Source organism: Manis pentadactyla, chromosome 11, assembly GCF_030020395.1.
Source record: "Manis pentadactyla isolate mManPen7 chromosome 11, mManPen7.hap1, whole genome shotgun sequence".
Taxonomy (NCBI): domain Eukaryota; kingdom Metazoa; phylum Chordata; class Mammalia; order Pholidota; family Manidae; genus Manis; species Manis pentadactyla.
This window is the reverse complement of record NC_080029.1, coordinates 99,873,085-99,890,887: the sequence shown is the minus strand read 5'-3', so window position 1 is coordinate 99,890,887 and position 17,803 is coordinate 99,873,085. Positions and strand designations below refer to the sequence as shown.

General features: G+C 35.7%; 1 protein-coding gene across 4 annotated transcripts in view; it reads right to left on the bottom strand.

Annotated features, from left to right (window-relative positions):
- The window catches only part of AP4E1 (adaptor related protein complex 4 subunit epsilon 1), a 64,977-nt gene that overhangs the window by 3,880 nt on the left and 43,294 nt on the right, over nt 1-17,803 (bottom strand). For 3 of the 4 annotated variants that reach the window (XM_036917788.2, XM_036917789.2, XM_036917792.2), the window contains 7 exons: nt 16,769-17,071; nt 14,784-14,898; nt 10,930-11,053; nt 6,801-7,059; nt 3,238-3,795; nt 1,748-1,938; nt 68-225 (listed from right to left, as the gene is read on the bottom strand). In XM_036917788.2, the coding sequence (XP_036773683.2) occupies nt 68-225; nt 1,748-1,938; nt 3,238-3,795; nt 6,801-7,059; nt 10,930-11,053; nt 14,784-14,898; nt 16,769-17,071 (1,708 nt within the window). The remainder of the gene's footprint in view (nt 1-67; nt 226-1,747; nt 1,939-3,237; nt 3,796-6,800; nt 7,060-10,929; nt 11,054-14,783; nt 14,899-16,768; nt 17,072-17,803) is intronic. The other variant, XM_036917791.2, reaches the window with a different exon arrangement.

Sequence of the window (17,803 nt, the reverse complement as noted above, 5' to 3'; positions counted from 1 at the left end):
TTGATTTGTGTTCTAGCTGTGAGAAAGTCCCTATAAATTCAGGATTGCCTTTTATAACTCTACAAACCTATAATTTCAACAACATGAAGTCTTAGTTCCTGTTGCAGGGTCTTCAGGACAGAAGGCAGAGCAGCTTGAGATTCTGACATTTTTACATTTTGCTTCACATCATTTGCGTAGGACAACCAGAGTTTGCCAAAGTTTTCAGTTGAGATTTTCAATGGTCTGAAAATAATTTTTAAAATTAGATTTATGTCCAAAAGAATGGAAGTATTCTAAACAAATAAACAAATACATTTCAAATAACTCCTGGGAAGAAACATAATTATTGTAAATCTAGGGCCTACAATATTTAGGTTTTTAAACCTAGTAAGTAGAATGTTTACCATCACCCTCCAACGTGATGAAAATACTGAAGGCAGGGGCTATCACTAAAGTACAAATGTCTTTTCAATAAATCACCCAGTTCTCCCTTTTTCTTAGTATTAGTCATTTCAGTAAAATTTTACCAAGTAACGTCAGGAATCACTCAAATATAAAAACTTTTCTTTCACGTATACTTTGGATTTGGGAATGAGACACTCTATCAAACACATATACAAGAGTATGAATACAAAGACCCAGCACCTTAAGTAAATTAAGACCAAGAGACAGAATTTTAACAAATGTACTTTTGAGATGTTCATGAGACTGAAGATCAAGTAGTTAATACTGGGTATCTCTAGGGGTAGAATTATAAGAAACTTTCATCTTATATTTTTCAATAGCATTTGAATTTTTTAAAAACTAAGTGTTGGTTTTATGATTCAGAAAAATATTTTTTAAAAACAGAGGATTTTATTAATAATCACAGAAGAACTGTTTGTATTATATATATATATATATATACATATATATATATAGTGCTTCTTCTATTCCTAATGGTCACCATGGGATATACCTTCATAATCACTGAATTTAAGTCTGCTGGATTCTATCTTATAATGCACCATGGGCATATTTACATACTCTGACTGACTAAGACATGCTTTTACTAAAACATTTTAAAGACTAGCAAAAATTACAGCAGTGTAACAGAAGAGGGTGTGTGGAGGTTAAATAAATGTTTACAGTTTCATTGATATTCTGCATCCTTGATCCAGGCATCTTCATTTTAAAAGATGTTTTAGTACAGTACAATATATCCATAAAACTAAATGACAGTAGAGGAGTTAATAGATTGCTTTCAATTATTTTGGTAACACTGTAGTGCCTGGTATAACACCACTTACTGTATGTCTAATAAATGTTTAATGACTTTGTTGAGTAGTTTTCTTTCAGATCTCTAAAGCTTAATGAACAGATTTTATGAAATAATTAATCAAATAAAAGAAATACAAATGAGAGAAACTTGGAAAAGCTTAAAAAAAAAGCCATGCAGAATCACTGAAGTTACTTCAGTTTAAACAGTAATACTACTTTCAGAAATTTTCCAAGATCACTAACCAACCCCATCCTAAATTGGGTCCCTTATTATAACTACTCATTGTACCATTTACTTCCTCACATAGCACAGTTCAAATTACACACGCATTTACATGATTACTCAATTATCTCCTCCCTAGACTGATGCTCTCTAAGGGTAGGGACTGTACCTAGTTTTGAATTAGTATAGCACTCAGCAGAGCGCTTCTGCCTAGAGAAAAGGCCTAATACATATTTGCTGAAAGAATGAATAACCTGAATTAAAATTCCAGAAAATATTTACCTAATGAAATCTAATAGTGATAAGTTTACTGAAAATTCAAGCTGAACAGAATGAGTGTCCATCATTTGGTAATTTATAAAACCAGAAAGACTGCCTTCTGTAAAAGGTTTTTCCATCTGCACACTATACTGAAAGTTTTTGGTGCTTTCTGCTTCTCTTACAGGCAAGCAGCATCCAGGTTGCTCAGTGATCTGTAAGCAAAAATAATAAAAGTGTTCCAGAAGGGGTCAATACAGACTATTGTATGAATACCAATTTTCTATTAAAGTTAAGTGGTACAAAAGCACACCACTGTGAGACATTAATAACAAACCACATTATGAAAGTGACTGACAACTTCACTTGAGAAAAATCCACTGGCAGAGATAACTAAAAAATAATAGTACGCAGGTCAAAACTATGTAATAAATGGCATTAGAATGAAAACTCTATAAATAAATTTAACAACAAAAAATTATTTAACTCTAATCCTGTGGTTCTCAATCCTTGTTAGGGCACCCAGATTTTCAGGACTAGGAAAGTTAAAAAAAAAAAAATACAGGTGTCTTTCCTTCTTACTCTATATCCTTAATTCAAGCTCTGGCGGTAAAGCTCAGACAATGGGATTGGACTTTTTTAAGTTCCACAGGTGATTCTAATGCACATCTAGGTCAGGAACTTCCCTGGTCAGTGGCCCCATTAGTTCATAGAACGATCTGGTCTGGTTTTGTGGAATACTGATCTACTGGTCAAATCTCTTTACAACTCCACCAAGGACATCCACACAATAACGCAACTAAGCATACATGTAGAAATCACAACGGCAGTCTGCTGGGAGCTGGGAGCAACCCAGCTGATGCCTGAGCACTCAGTACACAATAATGAATCAGTGAGAGAAAAAGGCAATAGACAGCAAACACATTTATCTTTCAATATTCTTACTCCTTGATGTTCTGCTTTGTTAACTTGTGAATTTTGTCTCAGTGTGTATGGCAAGAGTGAATGAGACATTTGAAGAGTTCAGGTTAACAGAAAAGACACAGTGAAAACAATAAACTAACACTTCTCATGTGCCATGTACTGTTGTAAGCATTTTTAGATATTAACTCACAGCAACAGGCACACACTATCAATACCTTCATTTCCTATGAGAGGAAATTCAAAGCCACAGAAGTTACATAACCTGACCACATAACATAGCTAATAAACAGCAGAAGCAAGATTTAAAGCCAAGCAGTCTGAGTCAAAAGTCTACATTTTTAACTGCTATGCTCCATAGAAACTTACTTTTGTATTTATGACCTTTTCCAACACAATCTTTATTAGGTTTCCTTGTCTCTTTTGAATAATTTGTCCCTACTAAATAAAAAAACCTGTCTCATCTTTACTTTTTTTATTGAAGAGGAAAGGATATGGAAGAAATTTATAAACCATCAGAAGAGCCAACAGCAGAAACAGAAAGTAAACATTGTCCATTTAAGGCAGAAATAAGAAACCACTTACTGTCTTACCTGGAAATTTTCTGCAGGAGCAATTACTAAGTTAGCACTTTTCAATTCCGAACCACTCTTATTAGAAACTAACCAGACAATCAATAAACAATCCTCCTTCCAAATTTTGTAAGAAGATACTGATATGGTTTCATTATTACAGACCTCCACAACATCTGAATACATGTGCTCAGTAGTATCTTCCAACAAGGAAGAAGCTAAAGAGATTTCACTGGCAACAGAGGCTGCAGTGGCTTGAGGAGGGTGAAAAACTTCCATGTTATCAGCAAACAAAGAAGGTGTAGGTGTAGAGAGGCTGCAATTTGCAAGTTTCTCAACCAAGGGCAGTTCTGTGAGTGACTCAGAATCCAAAAGTTCTGAATTAAGAGAAAATGTACTTAATTCTTTGTCTCCTCTATCCTGCAAAGTATCCAAACAATAATCTTCGTAAGTCGCACTTGATGAAGAACTAAAGGAAGGACAGCTCATATTATGAGCACTGATTGTTTCTTCACTTTTGGTTTCCTTGACTTTTGATTTCCTTCTGAACTTGTGAGAGACAGTATCTGCTTTTCCCAGCTGCAAAAGTGAAACAATAATATAAAAATAAATCATTCAACTAGTTATGAGTTTTAAACATTTCTCTGTAATTTCAAATGAGCAATCTGCTAACTTGCTACAGTTCTATCTATGAAACACAGATTAACAAAGAATCAGAGATGAATAATATATTAAGCCCTAAAATTCTGACAGCTACATAATTTTAAACCATTAGCTAAATCTTATTTCTCATTAAAAACACATAAAATCAATCAGAAAAAGAAATAAGGTCAAAAAGTCAATCATGAATAATTCTAAAAACTTGTTAGATTTCAGAATACCAAAGTACAGAACTGAACAAACCAAGACCAGGGAGAAACCTAGCCATTTATTGAGTTTCTAGAGTTGTCCTGCAGAAGTTAAGATACCCTCAAATACAGCAAAGGCTCAAACTCTGGTTCTGTAATCTATAATAATCATGATTCTTCGGTCAGTGTGTTAATGAATGGGAAAAAAAACTAGTTTTACCTCGAGTCATCTGGCAGTGGCTGACACACACACAGCGGGAGAGAATTCTTTAAGTGACTAGTGACGTTTGCTGCAGACTCAGGAGACGGGAATGGCAGATATGCCATCCCTGAGCTAACCCTCCTGAGGAATGGTCTCTGAATCTCTGTAAGAAGAGTGATGGCTCAAGTGTCCCCGTGGCTCACAAAGTTCTACCTAGAATCCATGCGGCAGACTGGCATGCTCTATGAGCATGTCTCCATCTTCCTGGGGTCCTTAACAGTGGGTGGCCCCCTTCACATGATTCTAGTTAACCAGAATTCTAGGTCCCCTCTACACCCACTCAAGTCCCTCAAGTTCTAACAAGTCTTCCAACTCTTAGCAGTTGAGTTTATCTTATCTTTCAACTCAGAAGTCATTAAGAAAGAACTAACGTTCTATTAAAACAAAAACAAACACAAGTGAGGAAGGGTGGGTGGAGTGGGTGAAGAACTTCATTTCCAGTAGCTGTGGAACTCCAGGGAGCTGTGCTAGACTGCTTGATACCATTCCTTGGGTCACTGATGCTCTGGCTTTATTCTTGTTGGTTGGTTGTTTGGCCTTTTTTTATGTGCTTTATTTTGGATATTTTCTTTTTTTATCCTCAAGTTTAATGATCTTTTCTTCTGTTCTAATTTGCTGCTAATTAGAAGCTACACAAGCCAGAAGACACTGGAGTGAAATCTTTGTTAAAACACTTATAAAGAAAAGAAACCATCAACCTAGAATTTCATTACCCAGAGAAAATATCTTTTAAAAAATCAAGGTGAAATAAAAGATAAAGGTGGGAGAAAAAGAAACTTGATCCATACAGTGAACAATTTAAAATAAAATTAACTCAAAGTGGACCACAGACCTAAAAATAAAGCTAAAGTGAAATATATCAACATAGCCTTAATCTATATAACTGAAAACCTCGAATACTAGAAAAATTGGAAGAGAATAGGATTGCTAGAGAAAAGCAGCCATCCGAAAGGATGCATGATACAGATGGAGCACAGCCAGTCAGTGCCAATCCTGTCTGCCTTGCCCTAGTGACCAAGGAAAATCTGGGATGGAGGGGTAATTTAGGGTCCTATAAACTTAAAACAGGGAAATACACTCCAGTTTTTCTTGACTATTCCAGTGATAGCCAGGGAGAAAAGCCAGGGAGTATCACAAAAAGGATTTAGCGTAACTTAAATGGAGAAACACACTAGTTACATTTCTGATTTCAAGCCTACTGCAAAATACTCTGGAAATTAACTTGCTTTCCTAAATGTTCTCCTAAAGAAAGACTCTACCTGAAAGCTATGCCCTCTGCCAAGAAGGCAGGAATCCTTCAGCACCAGCAGTGAGGTTCACAGATCAGGGCTCCACAGAGTGGGCGCCCTCTGACATTTGATGCACTGAGAACTTGCCCCATCAGTGCCAGAGCACCCACTGGTACCCTCACCACAGCCTGCTGGAACAATGCAAAGACCCAACATCAGTCACTCTGCTGCAGAACTGTAAATGTTGACTGAGACCGCATTGAGATATGTTCTTATTAACATTTGTAGGCTGAATTTGTTTTTCTTAGAAGTGACTATCAAGTCTGACAGAAATGGGGTCTGGAAAAGAGAGAAACACTGGCAGAGTGCTGCTTAGTGTCTGGCCTAGTGTGGTCAGAAATGGAGGGAAAATTCCACCCAGGGAGAGGAGGGTGAAAGAACTGAGATGATGTAAAACTTAAAAAAAAAATGAAGCTCTAATCACAATTTTGTACTAGGCATGTTCATCAGCCCACCACACGAAAAATTACATGAAATTCTACAGATGCTCAAAAATAGAACCTATCCTTCACTCCAATTTTTCATTCTTTTACTGTAAGAATAATATATCAGCATAGAAGTTTTGAAAATCATCATAATCATAATCCCTGAATAATTTTCATTTTTGTATAATTCCTTTCAGTTTCTTATCTTCTTAATAATTATAAACAGTAATTAACTTTATATTATGCTTTTTTGCTCAATATCTCATTTTTTATTTTACAATGCAGTATTTATTTTTTACTGGTTGGGTAATATTCTGAGCTATGTACCCAATTGACCTACTGTTAGACACTTAAATTGATTCCTCTTTTTTACTATTAAAAATACGATTTTGAGAAGTACTTTTTCCATAGGCATATTAATACTGTTGAGCTATTATTATTGACAATATTTTCATCAAGCCCCTCCCCATTGAGAACTGTCATATCCACCCACAGGGGTAAGAATACCCACGGTCATACTTGTAACTTTATTTGGACCCTGACCCTTGCCCTAAGGTGACTGGACGAAAAAGAGATCTGACTCAAGCTAAGCTGATCAGATTTCTCTTATAGAAATATAAAAAGAGTGTCACTGCTGGCTCAACCTGGGGAACCCATTTCCCAGCATGTATACAGATGACAGCCAAGAGTTTTGGTATGGCTAGTTTTTTGTACAAAACAGGACACACAGATTCTCAGCAGAATATAACTGATTACTTACCAAATTGATGGTACTTTCTGATCCTAGCCCAACAAACAACGATGATGCCAGCAGCTGCTTTTCTTTCTCCTCTTTAGATTGGGCAAGGACATGAGATTGATCCCTGTTTGTTATAGTTTGATCTACATTTTCCATCATTTTACTCTCTTGAGGAATAGATGGAGCTTCAGTTTCATCACCAGTTTTGCCTTCCTTCTTGGGAAGATAGCCCTCTTTCCCCCACAATTTCTTTATTCCTTCCAGTTTCAAGCTATTTGTCCTAAGGAGATTGACAATGAAATCAAGTCAATTTAAATAATTGCTAAGTAGTTACTTTCTTGAGGCATTTTTAAAAATACATCACTGCCATGGCCTTTTAGAAACAGCTTTCATATTAGACTCTATATGCTGGAAGTAAATCTTTATCTCTAGATTTTATTCTAGTTACAGCCAGCCTCCCCAACACCCTCCAGCCGAAGGATTAGGGCAACAGAACTCTAGACTTAGTTAAAATTTTCAGATCATTTAATTTTCATTTAATTGCTTGAATAAATTGTCCAAAAATAGTACTGTAAATCAGTTCCCTTCCCTTTGACTTAAAAAATTTCTTTTTAATTTTGATGGGTTAAAGACCAGAAATTACTCTTAAGTTTCTTAAATCTAATCACTTAATGAAGTTAACCCTACATTAGTTCACTAAATAAAATGCTGTCAAAGCAAAAAACATTCAAATCCTCTTTTAATATAAACTTCCTTTTAATCCAAAATGTTTTCCTAATGTGAACACTAGCTACACTTTCAACTATTATAACTGTACTTTTATTTTAAAAGTAAGATTTTTGGTAAAAGCATGAAGGTTAGGAGTTTTTTATACCTGACCCTTTTATACCTGAGATGAAGAAGAATTAAAGTAGTGATAAAATTTGGACTCACCTACTGTTGTCCCAAAAGTTACAACTGTGAATCTGGAGTGACTATCATAATCATAAGTGCAGAGTGAAACAGCCAAAGACTGCCTCTATTGTTTTCATATAAGAACTATGTATCCTTGCTTATTTAAGCATCCCTGTCAAGGTCCAAAATAGCATTTTAAAAATCTGTATTACAAAATAGGCAGATCATGAAATGAATCTAAAAGAAAGACTCAGAAATATTCATACTCATGAGTATTCCCTTCTGGTTTGTTGGAATAATGATCTATTTGATTTTCTGTGTTATGCCATAAATGAAAACAGGTAGCTATACTTTTTATGAGTGAAGAACTAATGCTATTAAGTACTAAACTAGCTGAAAGAAAATCTGAATGTTAATAAAGAATGCCCAACAAAGAATTAGTCCATTCTTCTTTTCTTCTTCAATGAATTTTACTGCTGAATGTTCCTTTACAAATATCTTCATTTATCCCTCTTTTTTAGATACCAAGAGTTTTCTAACAAGTTTTTTTAAAAATAAAAACTGTTAGCTATCTGTCAAATCTCTTAGAAGAAAACTGGGTGCCTTTGCAAAGGCAGATCCAAAAGTGGTCAAGGGAACCACTACAATGACCCTCAGCATCTATAGCATGCTCAGCGGCAGCAGCCTAAAGGGATTCGTGAATGCCCACAACACAGTTACAGTGTTTCTGTAACGCCATTTACCAGAACATATCTTTTAATTATTAAGGAAAAGAAAAGGCAAATCTCCAAGTTTTACTAGCAAATGATTAAATATTAGTTAAAAAAAAAAAAAGGCAGGTGTACTGAGCACTGAGATGCTCCGTCAGATTCCCTTTCAATAAAGGACTTGTTGCCCCATCTGCTGGGAATGCAGCCCCCTCAGGGATCGTGTTAGTGGCAGAGGGCCACCTCACCAAAGATTGCACCCCTTCCTGGGAGAGCCCACATACAGTGACTGGTGAACAGAAGTACAGAGTCCTGGCCACCCATTTTGGCCCAACTCAGGACAACTCTCAAGGGCCACTTAGCTTCGGGGATCCCAACGGGGTCAGCAGAGGCTGTCGCTGGAACTGCATTGCACTGTGACCTCTTCCTCTGCCCAAACCTGCATTTTCCCCTTCCTCCCATAGGGCACTCCCAAAGGCACTCCTTACGATTCTGCATGCTAAATGCCATCTGGGAATGGACTTCCCAGGGAACCCAACACAACAACATGAAAAATGACAAAGGGGAAGAAAGCCTAAAAGGAGCCACAAGCTATCTTGAAAGATTTTCTGGCTTATTTCATCTGCATACATGCCTATTACCAATGTATTTTCTGTCATGGATTACATAAAGATAGTCTAAAAAGCAGAATAACTAAGAGTAGCAGAGGGCCATTTCATACACAAAATATGCCTCTTTATGATATGACAAATATTGTAAAAGAAGTCTTTTTAAATATAGCCATCTTTGCCTGGATTTTGACAATAATTTTAACAATAATAATTTGTGGTTTTATATGGTATATATACCTTTATATTGTTTTTAATCAGACCCTTCAAAAACAGGTGTAAATTCTGGCCAAGCAACCTTCAAAAGATTAGGGATATACTTTAATTCAGCTCTAGGAATTCCCACTGAGGTATGGGGCTGCCACCTAATAGGGAGTAAGGTAAGAAATTGTAAATTGGGTTTGCTACTACCTTATTCTCAGTTTGCCACAGACTGCAGAACACTATCTCCTCTCTAAAGGTGATTCACCTCACCAACTACCACACAGGCTCCTAATCTCGAATAATGAGTGAGCTGTAGTCCCCTTTGGGAAGAAATTTAAAATTCACACTTCATGTTCCATTTTGTGATAATAGAGCATACATACAATCCCTTAGCAGCTCTGCCAAATGTTATTTCTCTGAGGGTAGTACATGTGTGTGTGTGTGCATGTGCATGTGTGTGTGTATGATTTACAAGGCCCTGTCAAGTCTCCCAGATCCTAGTTCAATACTAAAAAAGCAGATGCTGTCATCTGTTGTGCAGGTAAAAGGGACTAAACCGCCTCGCTGGGTTTGGAGGGTTCCTGTCTCTCCTTCCCTTGCCTCTCTGGTTCCTGTCTGGAGCACTTAATTGCTATCCCCTTCACCATCACATGCTGACACAAACTGTATCTGCTCCCCATGCAAGGAACAGCAAAATTAAATGTCTAGGAAAGCAGAGGGCATCAACAGAGCAGGAAAAAGAAGCTAAGAAAGAGAATTTGAACTTAGGCCATTTTATTCAGCATATCCTTCTACATTCCTCATTCTACATTCCTCATGATCTATGTGTCATTCTTCTGATAAATACTTTGTCATTTTTTCACTGGAAGACTGACAAATGCAAATATGGACATAAAATAAGGTGACTGACTCTTTAATGAACGAACATATGAGAACTCAAAATCCAAATGTCATCTTTCAAAGTTGTCACCTTTGAGATTTTATTGCATTTATTACAATGCTGCCATTACTGTTTTTGAACTCTTTTAGAAGAAGCTCCTTTACAAACAAGAAAGCCATTTTCATTCCTTCATGTCATATCAGTATACTGACCAAGGCTATCCAGACTGATCACTAACTTGGTAAATTCAGCCTTTGGGTAACAATTAAACAATGATATTATTACTAATAGTAGCAGCTGCCATTTATCAATTACTATGTACTAGGCTGTATGAGGCACTTTACATACATTAATTCATTTTACTAACTTGTGTTTCTAAAAGTAACTTATTTATATTTCCAGAATCAAAATCTACCTAAAATGGATTAAGACTTGGCTCCACATAAAGGCATTTAGACAAATGCACCACCAATTTTCAAAGTGGTTGACAAGAAGCTCCGAAAGTATTTAGAGCAAAGTAAATGGCTTCCTCAAGTAGTCAGTCACCTTACTTTAAGTTAATCTCCGTATTTGTCAATTTTCCAATGAGATGGTTATAAGAAGTAGATTACAAAGAATGTAGAATGTTGTGCTGAATACTCACCCGGGTATATAAGTTCTGATGTGCATATATCCTATGCTGTCTTGGAAGCGAGCAAGCTCTTTTCAAGTGTAAGAACAGACTGTACAACACCAACACCTTCAGAGCAATAAACAGAAACAACAGCCCATGCAGAATTTAGCTTTCAGGAACCCTTCTACATTCAAAGACATTTAAACATTCCCATGTTTTCAATTTTAGTAAGAAAGGAACTTACTCTTTCAGCCCTGTCTCTGCACTATTCCCAGATACATCTGAACCAAGAGAAATGCCAGCAGGAGACTGTCGTCCAGTGAAGCCAGATGAAGAAAAGGAGAGTCCATATGGTTCAAAATTGAGGACTAGAATTTCAAAACAATAACAGAGGTTCATACTTAAAACAAAGCAAAAATTATGAAAAAAAGCAAAAATTACCAAAGTTACCATTCACTATAGAAACAGAATAATTGAAGACTAGAAGCCAGTGCATTTTTTAAACTAGAAGGGACTTTGGTAATTATCTAATCAAATATTTAAAGTAATAATAGTAAGACAGCTATGATTTATTATCATAGCTATGTCTACTACAGTCTTCATATTATTAGCTGAACAACAGTCCTTCATTTTTATCTTTTTACCTTTTTCAACTGCCTTTAGAAGTTATACAAAGGATGCAATTAAGGACAACTGACAAACCAGTTCTACTGAAAAGCTCCTCTTATGCAAAATGGTTTAATGGACTATGAATGAAGAGATGACCATGTTTTTGCTTAACAAAATGCTCTCAGGCACATTCCTGTACCAAATGGATTGATGGGAGCCCTTGATGTGAAATCTCTCTACTGACAAAGAACAAGGTTCACTGAGGTTCAGATTCCTTTGACTCTGTATACCTAAATGAATTCAATCAGAGCCATGAAAATTCATATTGTTATTGATAAAACAGATGCTAAAATCCATTCTCCTCCTCTAAGTAATAAACCCTTGGTTCTTAGCTAGGTACATGGCCATCCAGAAAAGAAATGAAACTTTTCCAGATTCCTTTGCCATGTGACTAAGTTTTGCCCAATGAAATTATGCACACATTTTGTGAACAACTTCTGGGAAAAATCCTCCCATTTATCAATTACTATGTACTAGGCTGTATGAGGCACTTTTAAAATCCTGGGAAAAATCCTCCCAGAAGAAAAAACACCTTTTTTCTCTCTCTTTTCTTTCATATTCATGAAGCCATCATCAATCCTAGGCTGCCTACCTCTGGATTTCTTTAATAGGAAATAGCAATAATCTTCTGCCTCATATAAGGCTCTCCTTTGTTTATTTGTTCTCTAATATGTTATTCAAGTAAACCTAATCCTAACTGGCTCATTTATCTTTTCGAACTGTCTGTATTATAATACAAAGGGCCTTCTGCAATCATAAAAAAAATCTCAGAAAATATAAATGTGAACTTCTGTAATTAGCCTTAATTTACAAATGAGGAAACTGGCAGAGTCTGCCACACATTTACCCGAGCTTACAAAGATAGGAAATGACAGAGCCAGGTAAGAAATCAGGTACATTGACCCCAGCCACTGTATTATATTGTCTCCTCCAAGAAATAACACGTAATCCCAAGAGTACTAAATAACTGCCAAGTTTAATGCTTAGGGCCGTTAGCTAAGTGGATGATACAGAAGAATCAATGTGCAGTAGAAAATAATAATGGCCTAACTAATAATTAGGAGAACTGGGTTCTTGATGTAGGCTGGATATTAACTAGATTATATGAACTAGATATTAATTTGTTAAGTGAAGGGTTTGGACTACATCAGCAGTTTCCAAATGCTGATTTGATAACTAGGATTAAACTGACTTCATAGAATCTCCCATGGACTTTTTATACATACAGCCAAGATTTCCCAGAGGTGACTATAAGGGCCAAAGATTTTTAGGAATTAACTAGCTGTACAAGAGCATATATACATGTAGGGAGCAGGAGGAGAAAAATGACATGCAGAAAGAATGAGGAAAAGCAAGATGGCTGAATGCAACTTAATGAATATACACAAGTTAACCAGATGAAAAGAAAGCATGAGCTGGGGGTAGAGAGGGTCCTTATGAGGTACCAAGTTACTGAAAGTAATCCAGGTGAGAGATAAAATACAAACTATCCTGGGCCTAAGTGAGTAATTCAATATTTAACCTGTTTGTATCTTTCATGATTTTAGAGTCTTGATTATATGCACACTCCTTCCCTATCCCACCTTGTACTGCAGTTCCTTTATATTTTGATCATTTGGCTATACATCTCTGACCATCTCCAGCTGTTTTGTTTTGTTTTTTGAAAGACTAATAATCTTAATTTGACATGGTTTTCTAAAAGCCACAGTTCTACAAATAGAAGATTATACTGCTATTTGCCCTTACTACTGGTTTTATCTACTTGGGGCTAAAACATCTTCAAATAATGTTTTAATAGAATAATCCACACTGATTATTTAATGCTTTCCTTGGGTGGCAATTGGTAATTAGTTTGTTCCCCACCATCTCATCTATTTTTGCCAATTCTTAGTATCTTACAATACTCTCCTAAGGTTTATTCTTATACATGTGGCATTTTTCTAGAAAAGAGCTAAGAATCATTTTCATAAAAGTGACATTTAACTACTACTCTCTGCAAATGATTTATAAAAATCTCAAATAAAGTCAGTATCAGAATTGATTGATACTTGAAGGATCCCAGAATTTAGCAACTTTTCAGGCAGAAAATACCTAATTTTCCCCTACCCTTTACTTTCTGTCTGAAAGTCAGTCCAATTCTACGATACATAATTTTATAATGTATTCCTCAAGTATTCATTAAGCACTTGCTATGTCCTGTCTTGTAGCTGATTTCCTTTTCCATGATATGACACAGTCTAAGCTCATGAAATCTCAATTTTATTTTAGAGAACTTTTGAAAAATAGATTTTGGAGGAGAGGGGAAGAGCCTAACTTGAGAGCTTAACTCCATTTCTATTGATGGTTCAATGGATAAAAATGTACTTGGCAAAGGAATGCATTAGCTTGGGGAATTCCAGGCTATCTATTGTATCTGCATCAGCCATTTAACTAATTTTAAGGAAGAAGACAGGCAGTGCCCGGAATGAGGCTCTTTGTCCTACACCTCCCCTTTCCTACGCTACCCCTGAATTATAGTAATAGCAACTGATGGCCCCCAGACATTTGAAAATAAGGCGATATGGCATTTGGATCATATGTCCCACTCTGGAACTCCAGTTTCATTCCATGCCTTGGATGCCACAGGGTCTGTAGACATACACATAATCACAGGTCAAGCAATGGTAATTCAAAACTTTATTTTCTCCCCTACATATATTCTATTAATATATGAGGATTTAATGGAAAGGAAACTGATTACCCTTTGAAAGGAATTTTAATTTTCTAGGCCATTAGGTATCACTGTGCTAAGTAATATGTCAAAAACCTTAAAAGAGCAAATATTTCTACAAAAAGATAACATCAAGCCTATTATTAAGTGTTTATACTTTTTGGTCTCATTTTAGGATCAACCATTTGGTTGTAATCATATGGCTAGCACAGAAAATAATTACTCAACAAAATCATTAAACAATGAATAAAAAAAAGGACATTTCAACATTGAACTTTTTAGTATGAACAATGTGAACTCCTTTATAAATAATATTCAATTGTCTTCCTTTATTCATATACATACTTCCCATAGTTCTCCTTTATAAATAATATTCAATTGTCTTCCTTTATTCATATACATACTTCCCACACTAGTATAGTCAGCCCTCCAGCACAGTGATCAACATCATAATTCTACCTTTAAGTTCTCTTAAAATTCCAGGATGGCTGTCATATTTCAGGCACTACACATACAGAACCTATGACTTTGGGAATACCTCAAGGCTACACTTTTTCTAGCTATCCAAAGGCCTATTAGGATAAACAAGTCACAAGCAGATTTCAAGAGGATAATAAAAGTAAATATTATTAGTTATTTACTTATATGACTATAATATCAATTGCATAAAAAAGTCATCCCCCTACAATCTAGCTTCTTATAAACCCATGAAAAATTACCTTTTTCCTGAGAAAGCTTTTCCTCCTGCCGTTGGTGGTGAGGTTTGTAAGGTGCTGCCCCCTGAGTGAGTTCTTCAGCCACAAAACCATCCAGAAAAGATAAGGAAGCATCTATCTATATTAAAATGAAGCAAAAGTTAGGAATTAAAAACATTTATAGGAAAGAGTAGATTGTACATTCACATAAGTAATTTCAGCCTTATATCCTAAAAACAATTAAGTGAAAATCAGAATTTGCATTCTAAAACTGTTAGTTACCCAACTCTCTAGCTTACTGAATCATCTATAATCGAATCATTCAGCTAAGAATTTAACAATGTAAATTACTTGCAGCATCCAATATGTTAAGGCATCGTTTCAGGGGCTCTGATTAAGAAAAAGAAAGAATTCCTACGATTATGAGACTTGTAACCTATTAAAGGAAAAGATACACACTATGAGCTATGGTGTCTGCATTTGTTGGCTGCTTGGAGCTAAAATCAGGTATTGGCAAGTTCCTTCTGGAGGCTCCAGAGAATAAGTTCTTTGTCTCTTCCAGCTTCTAGAGGCTGCCAGCACTCCATGGCTTGTGGCCACTTGACTCCAATCTCTGCTTCTATGATTAGTTTGCCTTCTCTTCTCTGACCTCTTGCCTTACTAAGGACTCAAGGGTGATTATATCATGACCACTCAGACAATTCAGGATAATCTCCCTATTGCAAAATCCCTAACTTAACAACATCTATAAAGTTCCTTTTACCATATAAGGTAACATATGCACAGGTTCCAGGGATAAGATGTGGACATCTTATGCAGCCTCCAACAGTGACTCTGATTGAACTATCCTATTGCCTTCTATCTAAATGTTTTTCACAAATCTATGGAAAATTAATTAATTTCAGCAAGAATAGAAAGGCACAGAGAGTCATTAAAACAAAGAAATGAGATGAAGAAAGAGTAAAGGGAGAAGAAGTAAAGAAAAAATGTGGGGAAAAGGAAAAGTGAGATATACACAAGAGGATATAGTAGTAATGACCTTAGAAACTATAGATTTGCTTCTCCTGATTTAGCTAAGTGTACGCAAACAGCTCAGATAATTTAGAACAGCAGGTAATTCTCAAACATTTAAGTGCCATGTCACACTCTGCATTTGGAAAGAGTTAGTTTTAATAAGATTCTTAAGAGATAAAGTTTTGTCACCATCATAATCTTCTACTGGGGCAAAGGAGAAGTATAGTTACTTTCTAGTCTAATACTATGTATAGCAAGTTTATTCATCATTTCAATAAACATCTCTAAAATGCCTACCAAATGTTAAAGCAAGGCCTGTGACTCTGAGGTCTTGAAAGAATGAACAAAGTTTCAAAATAAATACAAGCCATGAAAATTTTAGTCAGAATTAGTGGGAAAACTACCCATCCTCCCCTCTTTCTTAACTGTAGGTCTATAACACATACAAATTTGAACAAATCTGGCTTCCTTTTGGAAGTTTTCTGATTTACACCAATCTGAGGAAAAGACTGGTATGAATTTAGAGGGTGAACAGTAGCTGAGAATTTTGGGTTAAAAGGAGTGGTGGGAGAAGGAAAGACAGGTGATCAGATTTCAAATAGTAAAGAATTTAGATAGTAGAGGAACAAAATAAAATGCAGAATTATTTTTTTATATTCTCAAATAGAATAGTAAAATATGACAAAGAAGTTCAAAAGAGACAAAAAAATTAAACATTCTTGAATTATTATATATTAAAAGAGATTGTCACAGAAAATAAATCCGTTCACTGCAGTTCTCCAGAAAAGACAACACTTCTATTCCTGACTATTCAGGATTACTACTGAACAAAAGCTCTCAAATTCTCTCTCATACTACTGTGTGAAAAACTCCAACCTTCATCTTAAGTGCTACAGAAACTCTATTTAGATATATAACAGATATATCACAAATGCAAGAATTATTCTGCTTGAAGATAGTGCAGTTTTTAAAAAGACAGAATGCAAATGTCTTACCACCATGTCTTCACAACTCTTATCAACTGGAAGCAAGCTCCTCATGAGTTCCACATTCTCATGCAAATGTTTTAATTCAAATGCATGCTGTCTTATACAAGTATCCAAAGATACAGTAAATTCCTGGATTAACCTCTCAACTATGTTAGAAGAGTGTGCTTGGGGTGTCAACTTGGTCACAGCAGCAATTAACCAGGCTTTGGTTTCTGAAGAAATGTAGTCATTCATAAGTAACTTGTAGAGCTTAATTATAACTTCCTCTGGTGTTTCCTTATCTAAGAGGTAGGAATACTCCCCTAACACCTATGATTAAAACAAAGATATATTTATATACAAATATCAACTTATACAGCAAACTATACTTGGAAATCTAAACAAAGTGCCTACTGCTAGAGTGCATTTAATCTAGATTAAACATATTCTATGGTTATGAGACAAAGATACAATTGTACATTTTAGGTTCAAAATTATACCAAGAATTGGAACTCAATATAAAAATGTTTTCCACATCTATATCACTAACAATATATAAAGCAGCATACCTTTACAAGTTAGCTCTCTTCTAAACTTACAGGTTTTGTGTTAGTTTTACAAGCACTGTCACATTGTTACTATTTTACAGTAAGCAGTTAAACAAGTGGTTCTCACATGCCAGTATGCGTAACAGTCAAAGGGGGTCTATTACATAAAAATACAGATTCCTGGGCCCTACCCCCAGATATTCTGATTTAGTACGGCTGTGGTGGGATCTACAATACACATTTTGAAAAAGCATCAGCTGATTCTGATGTAGATGACCCACAGAAGAGACTTGGAGGAGCACTGACGTTACACATCCTTTTTCTAACATCTAGCTTATTCAGGTGATATATAATGCTATTGGTCTAAGAATTCTTAATAAACTGATAATTAATGAAGTGTGATATCTTTCCTAAGTGGTATTTAAGGAGTCTTTTCATGTCTTTGGTGTAATATTGGTACCAACAAGAAAAAAAAAAAGGGAGGTGAAGTGATAGGCAGGGGAAGATTAAGAGC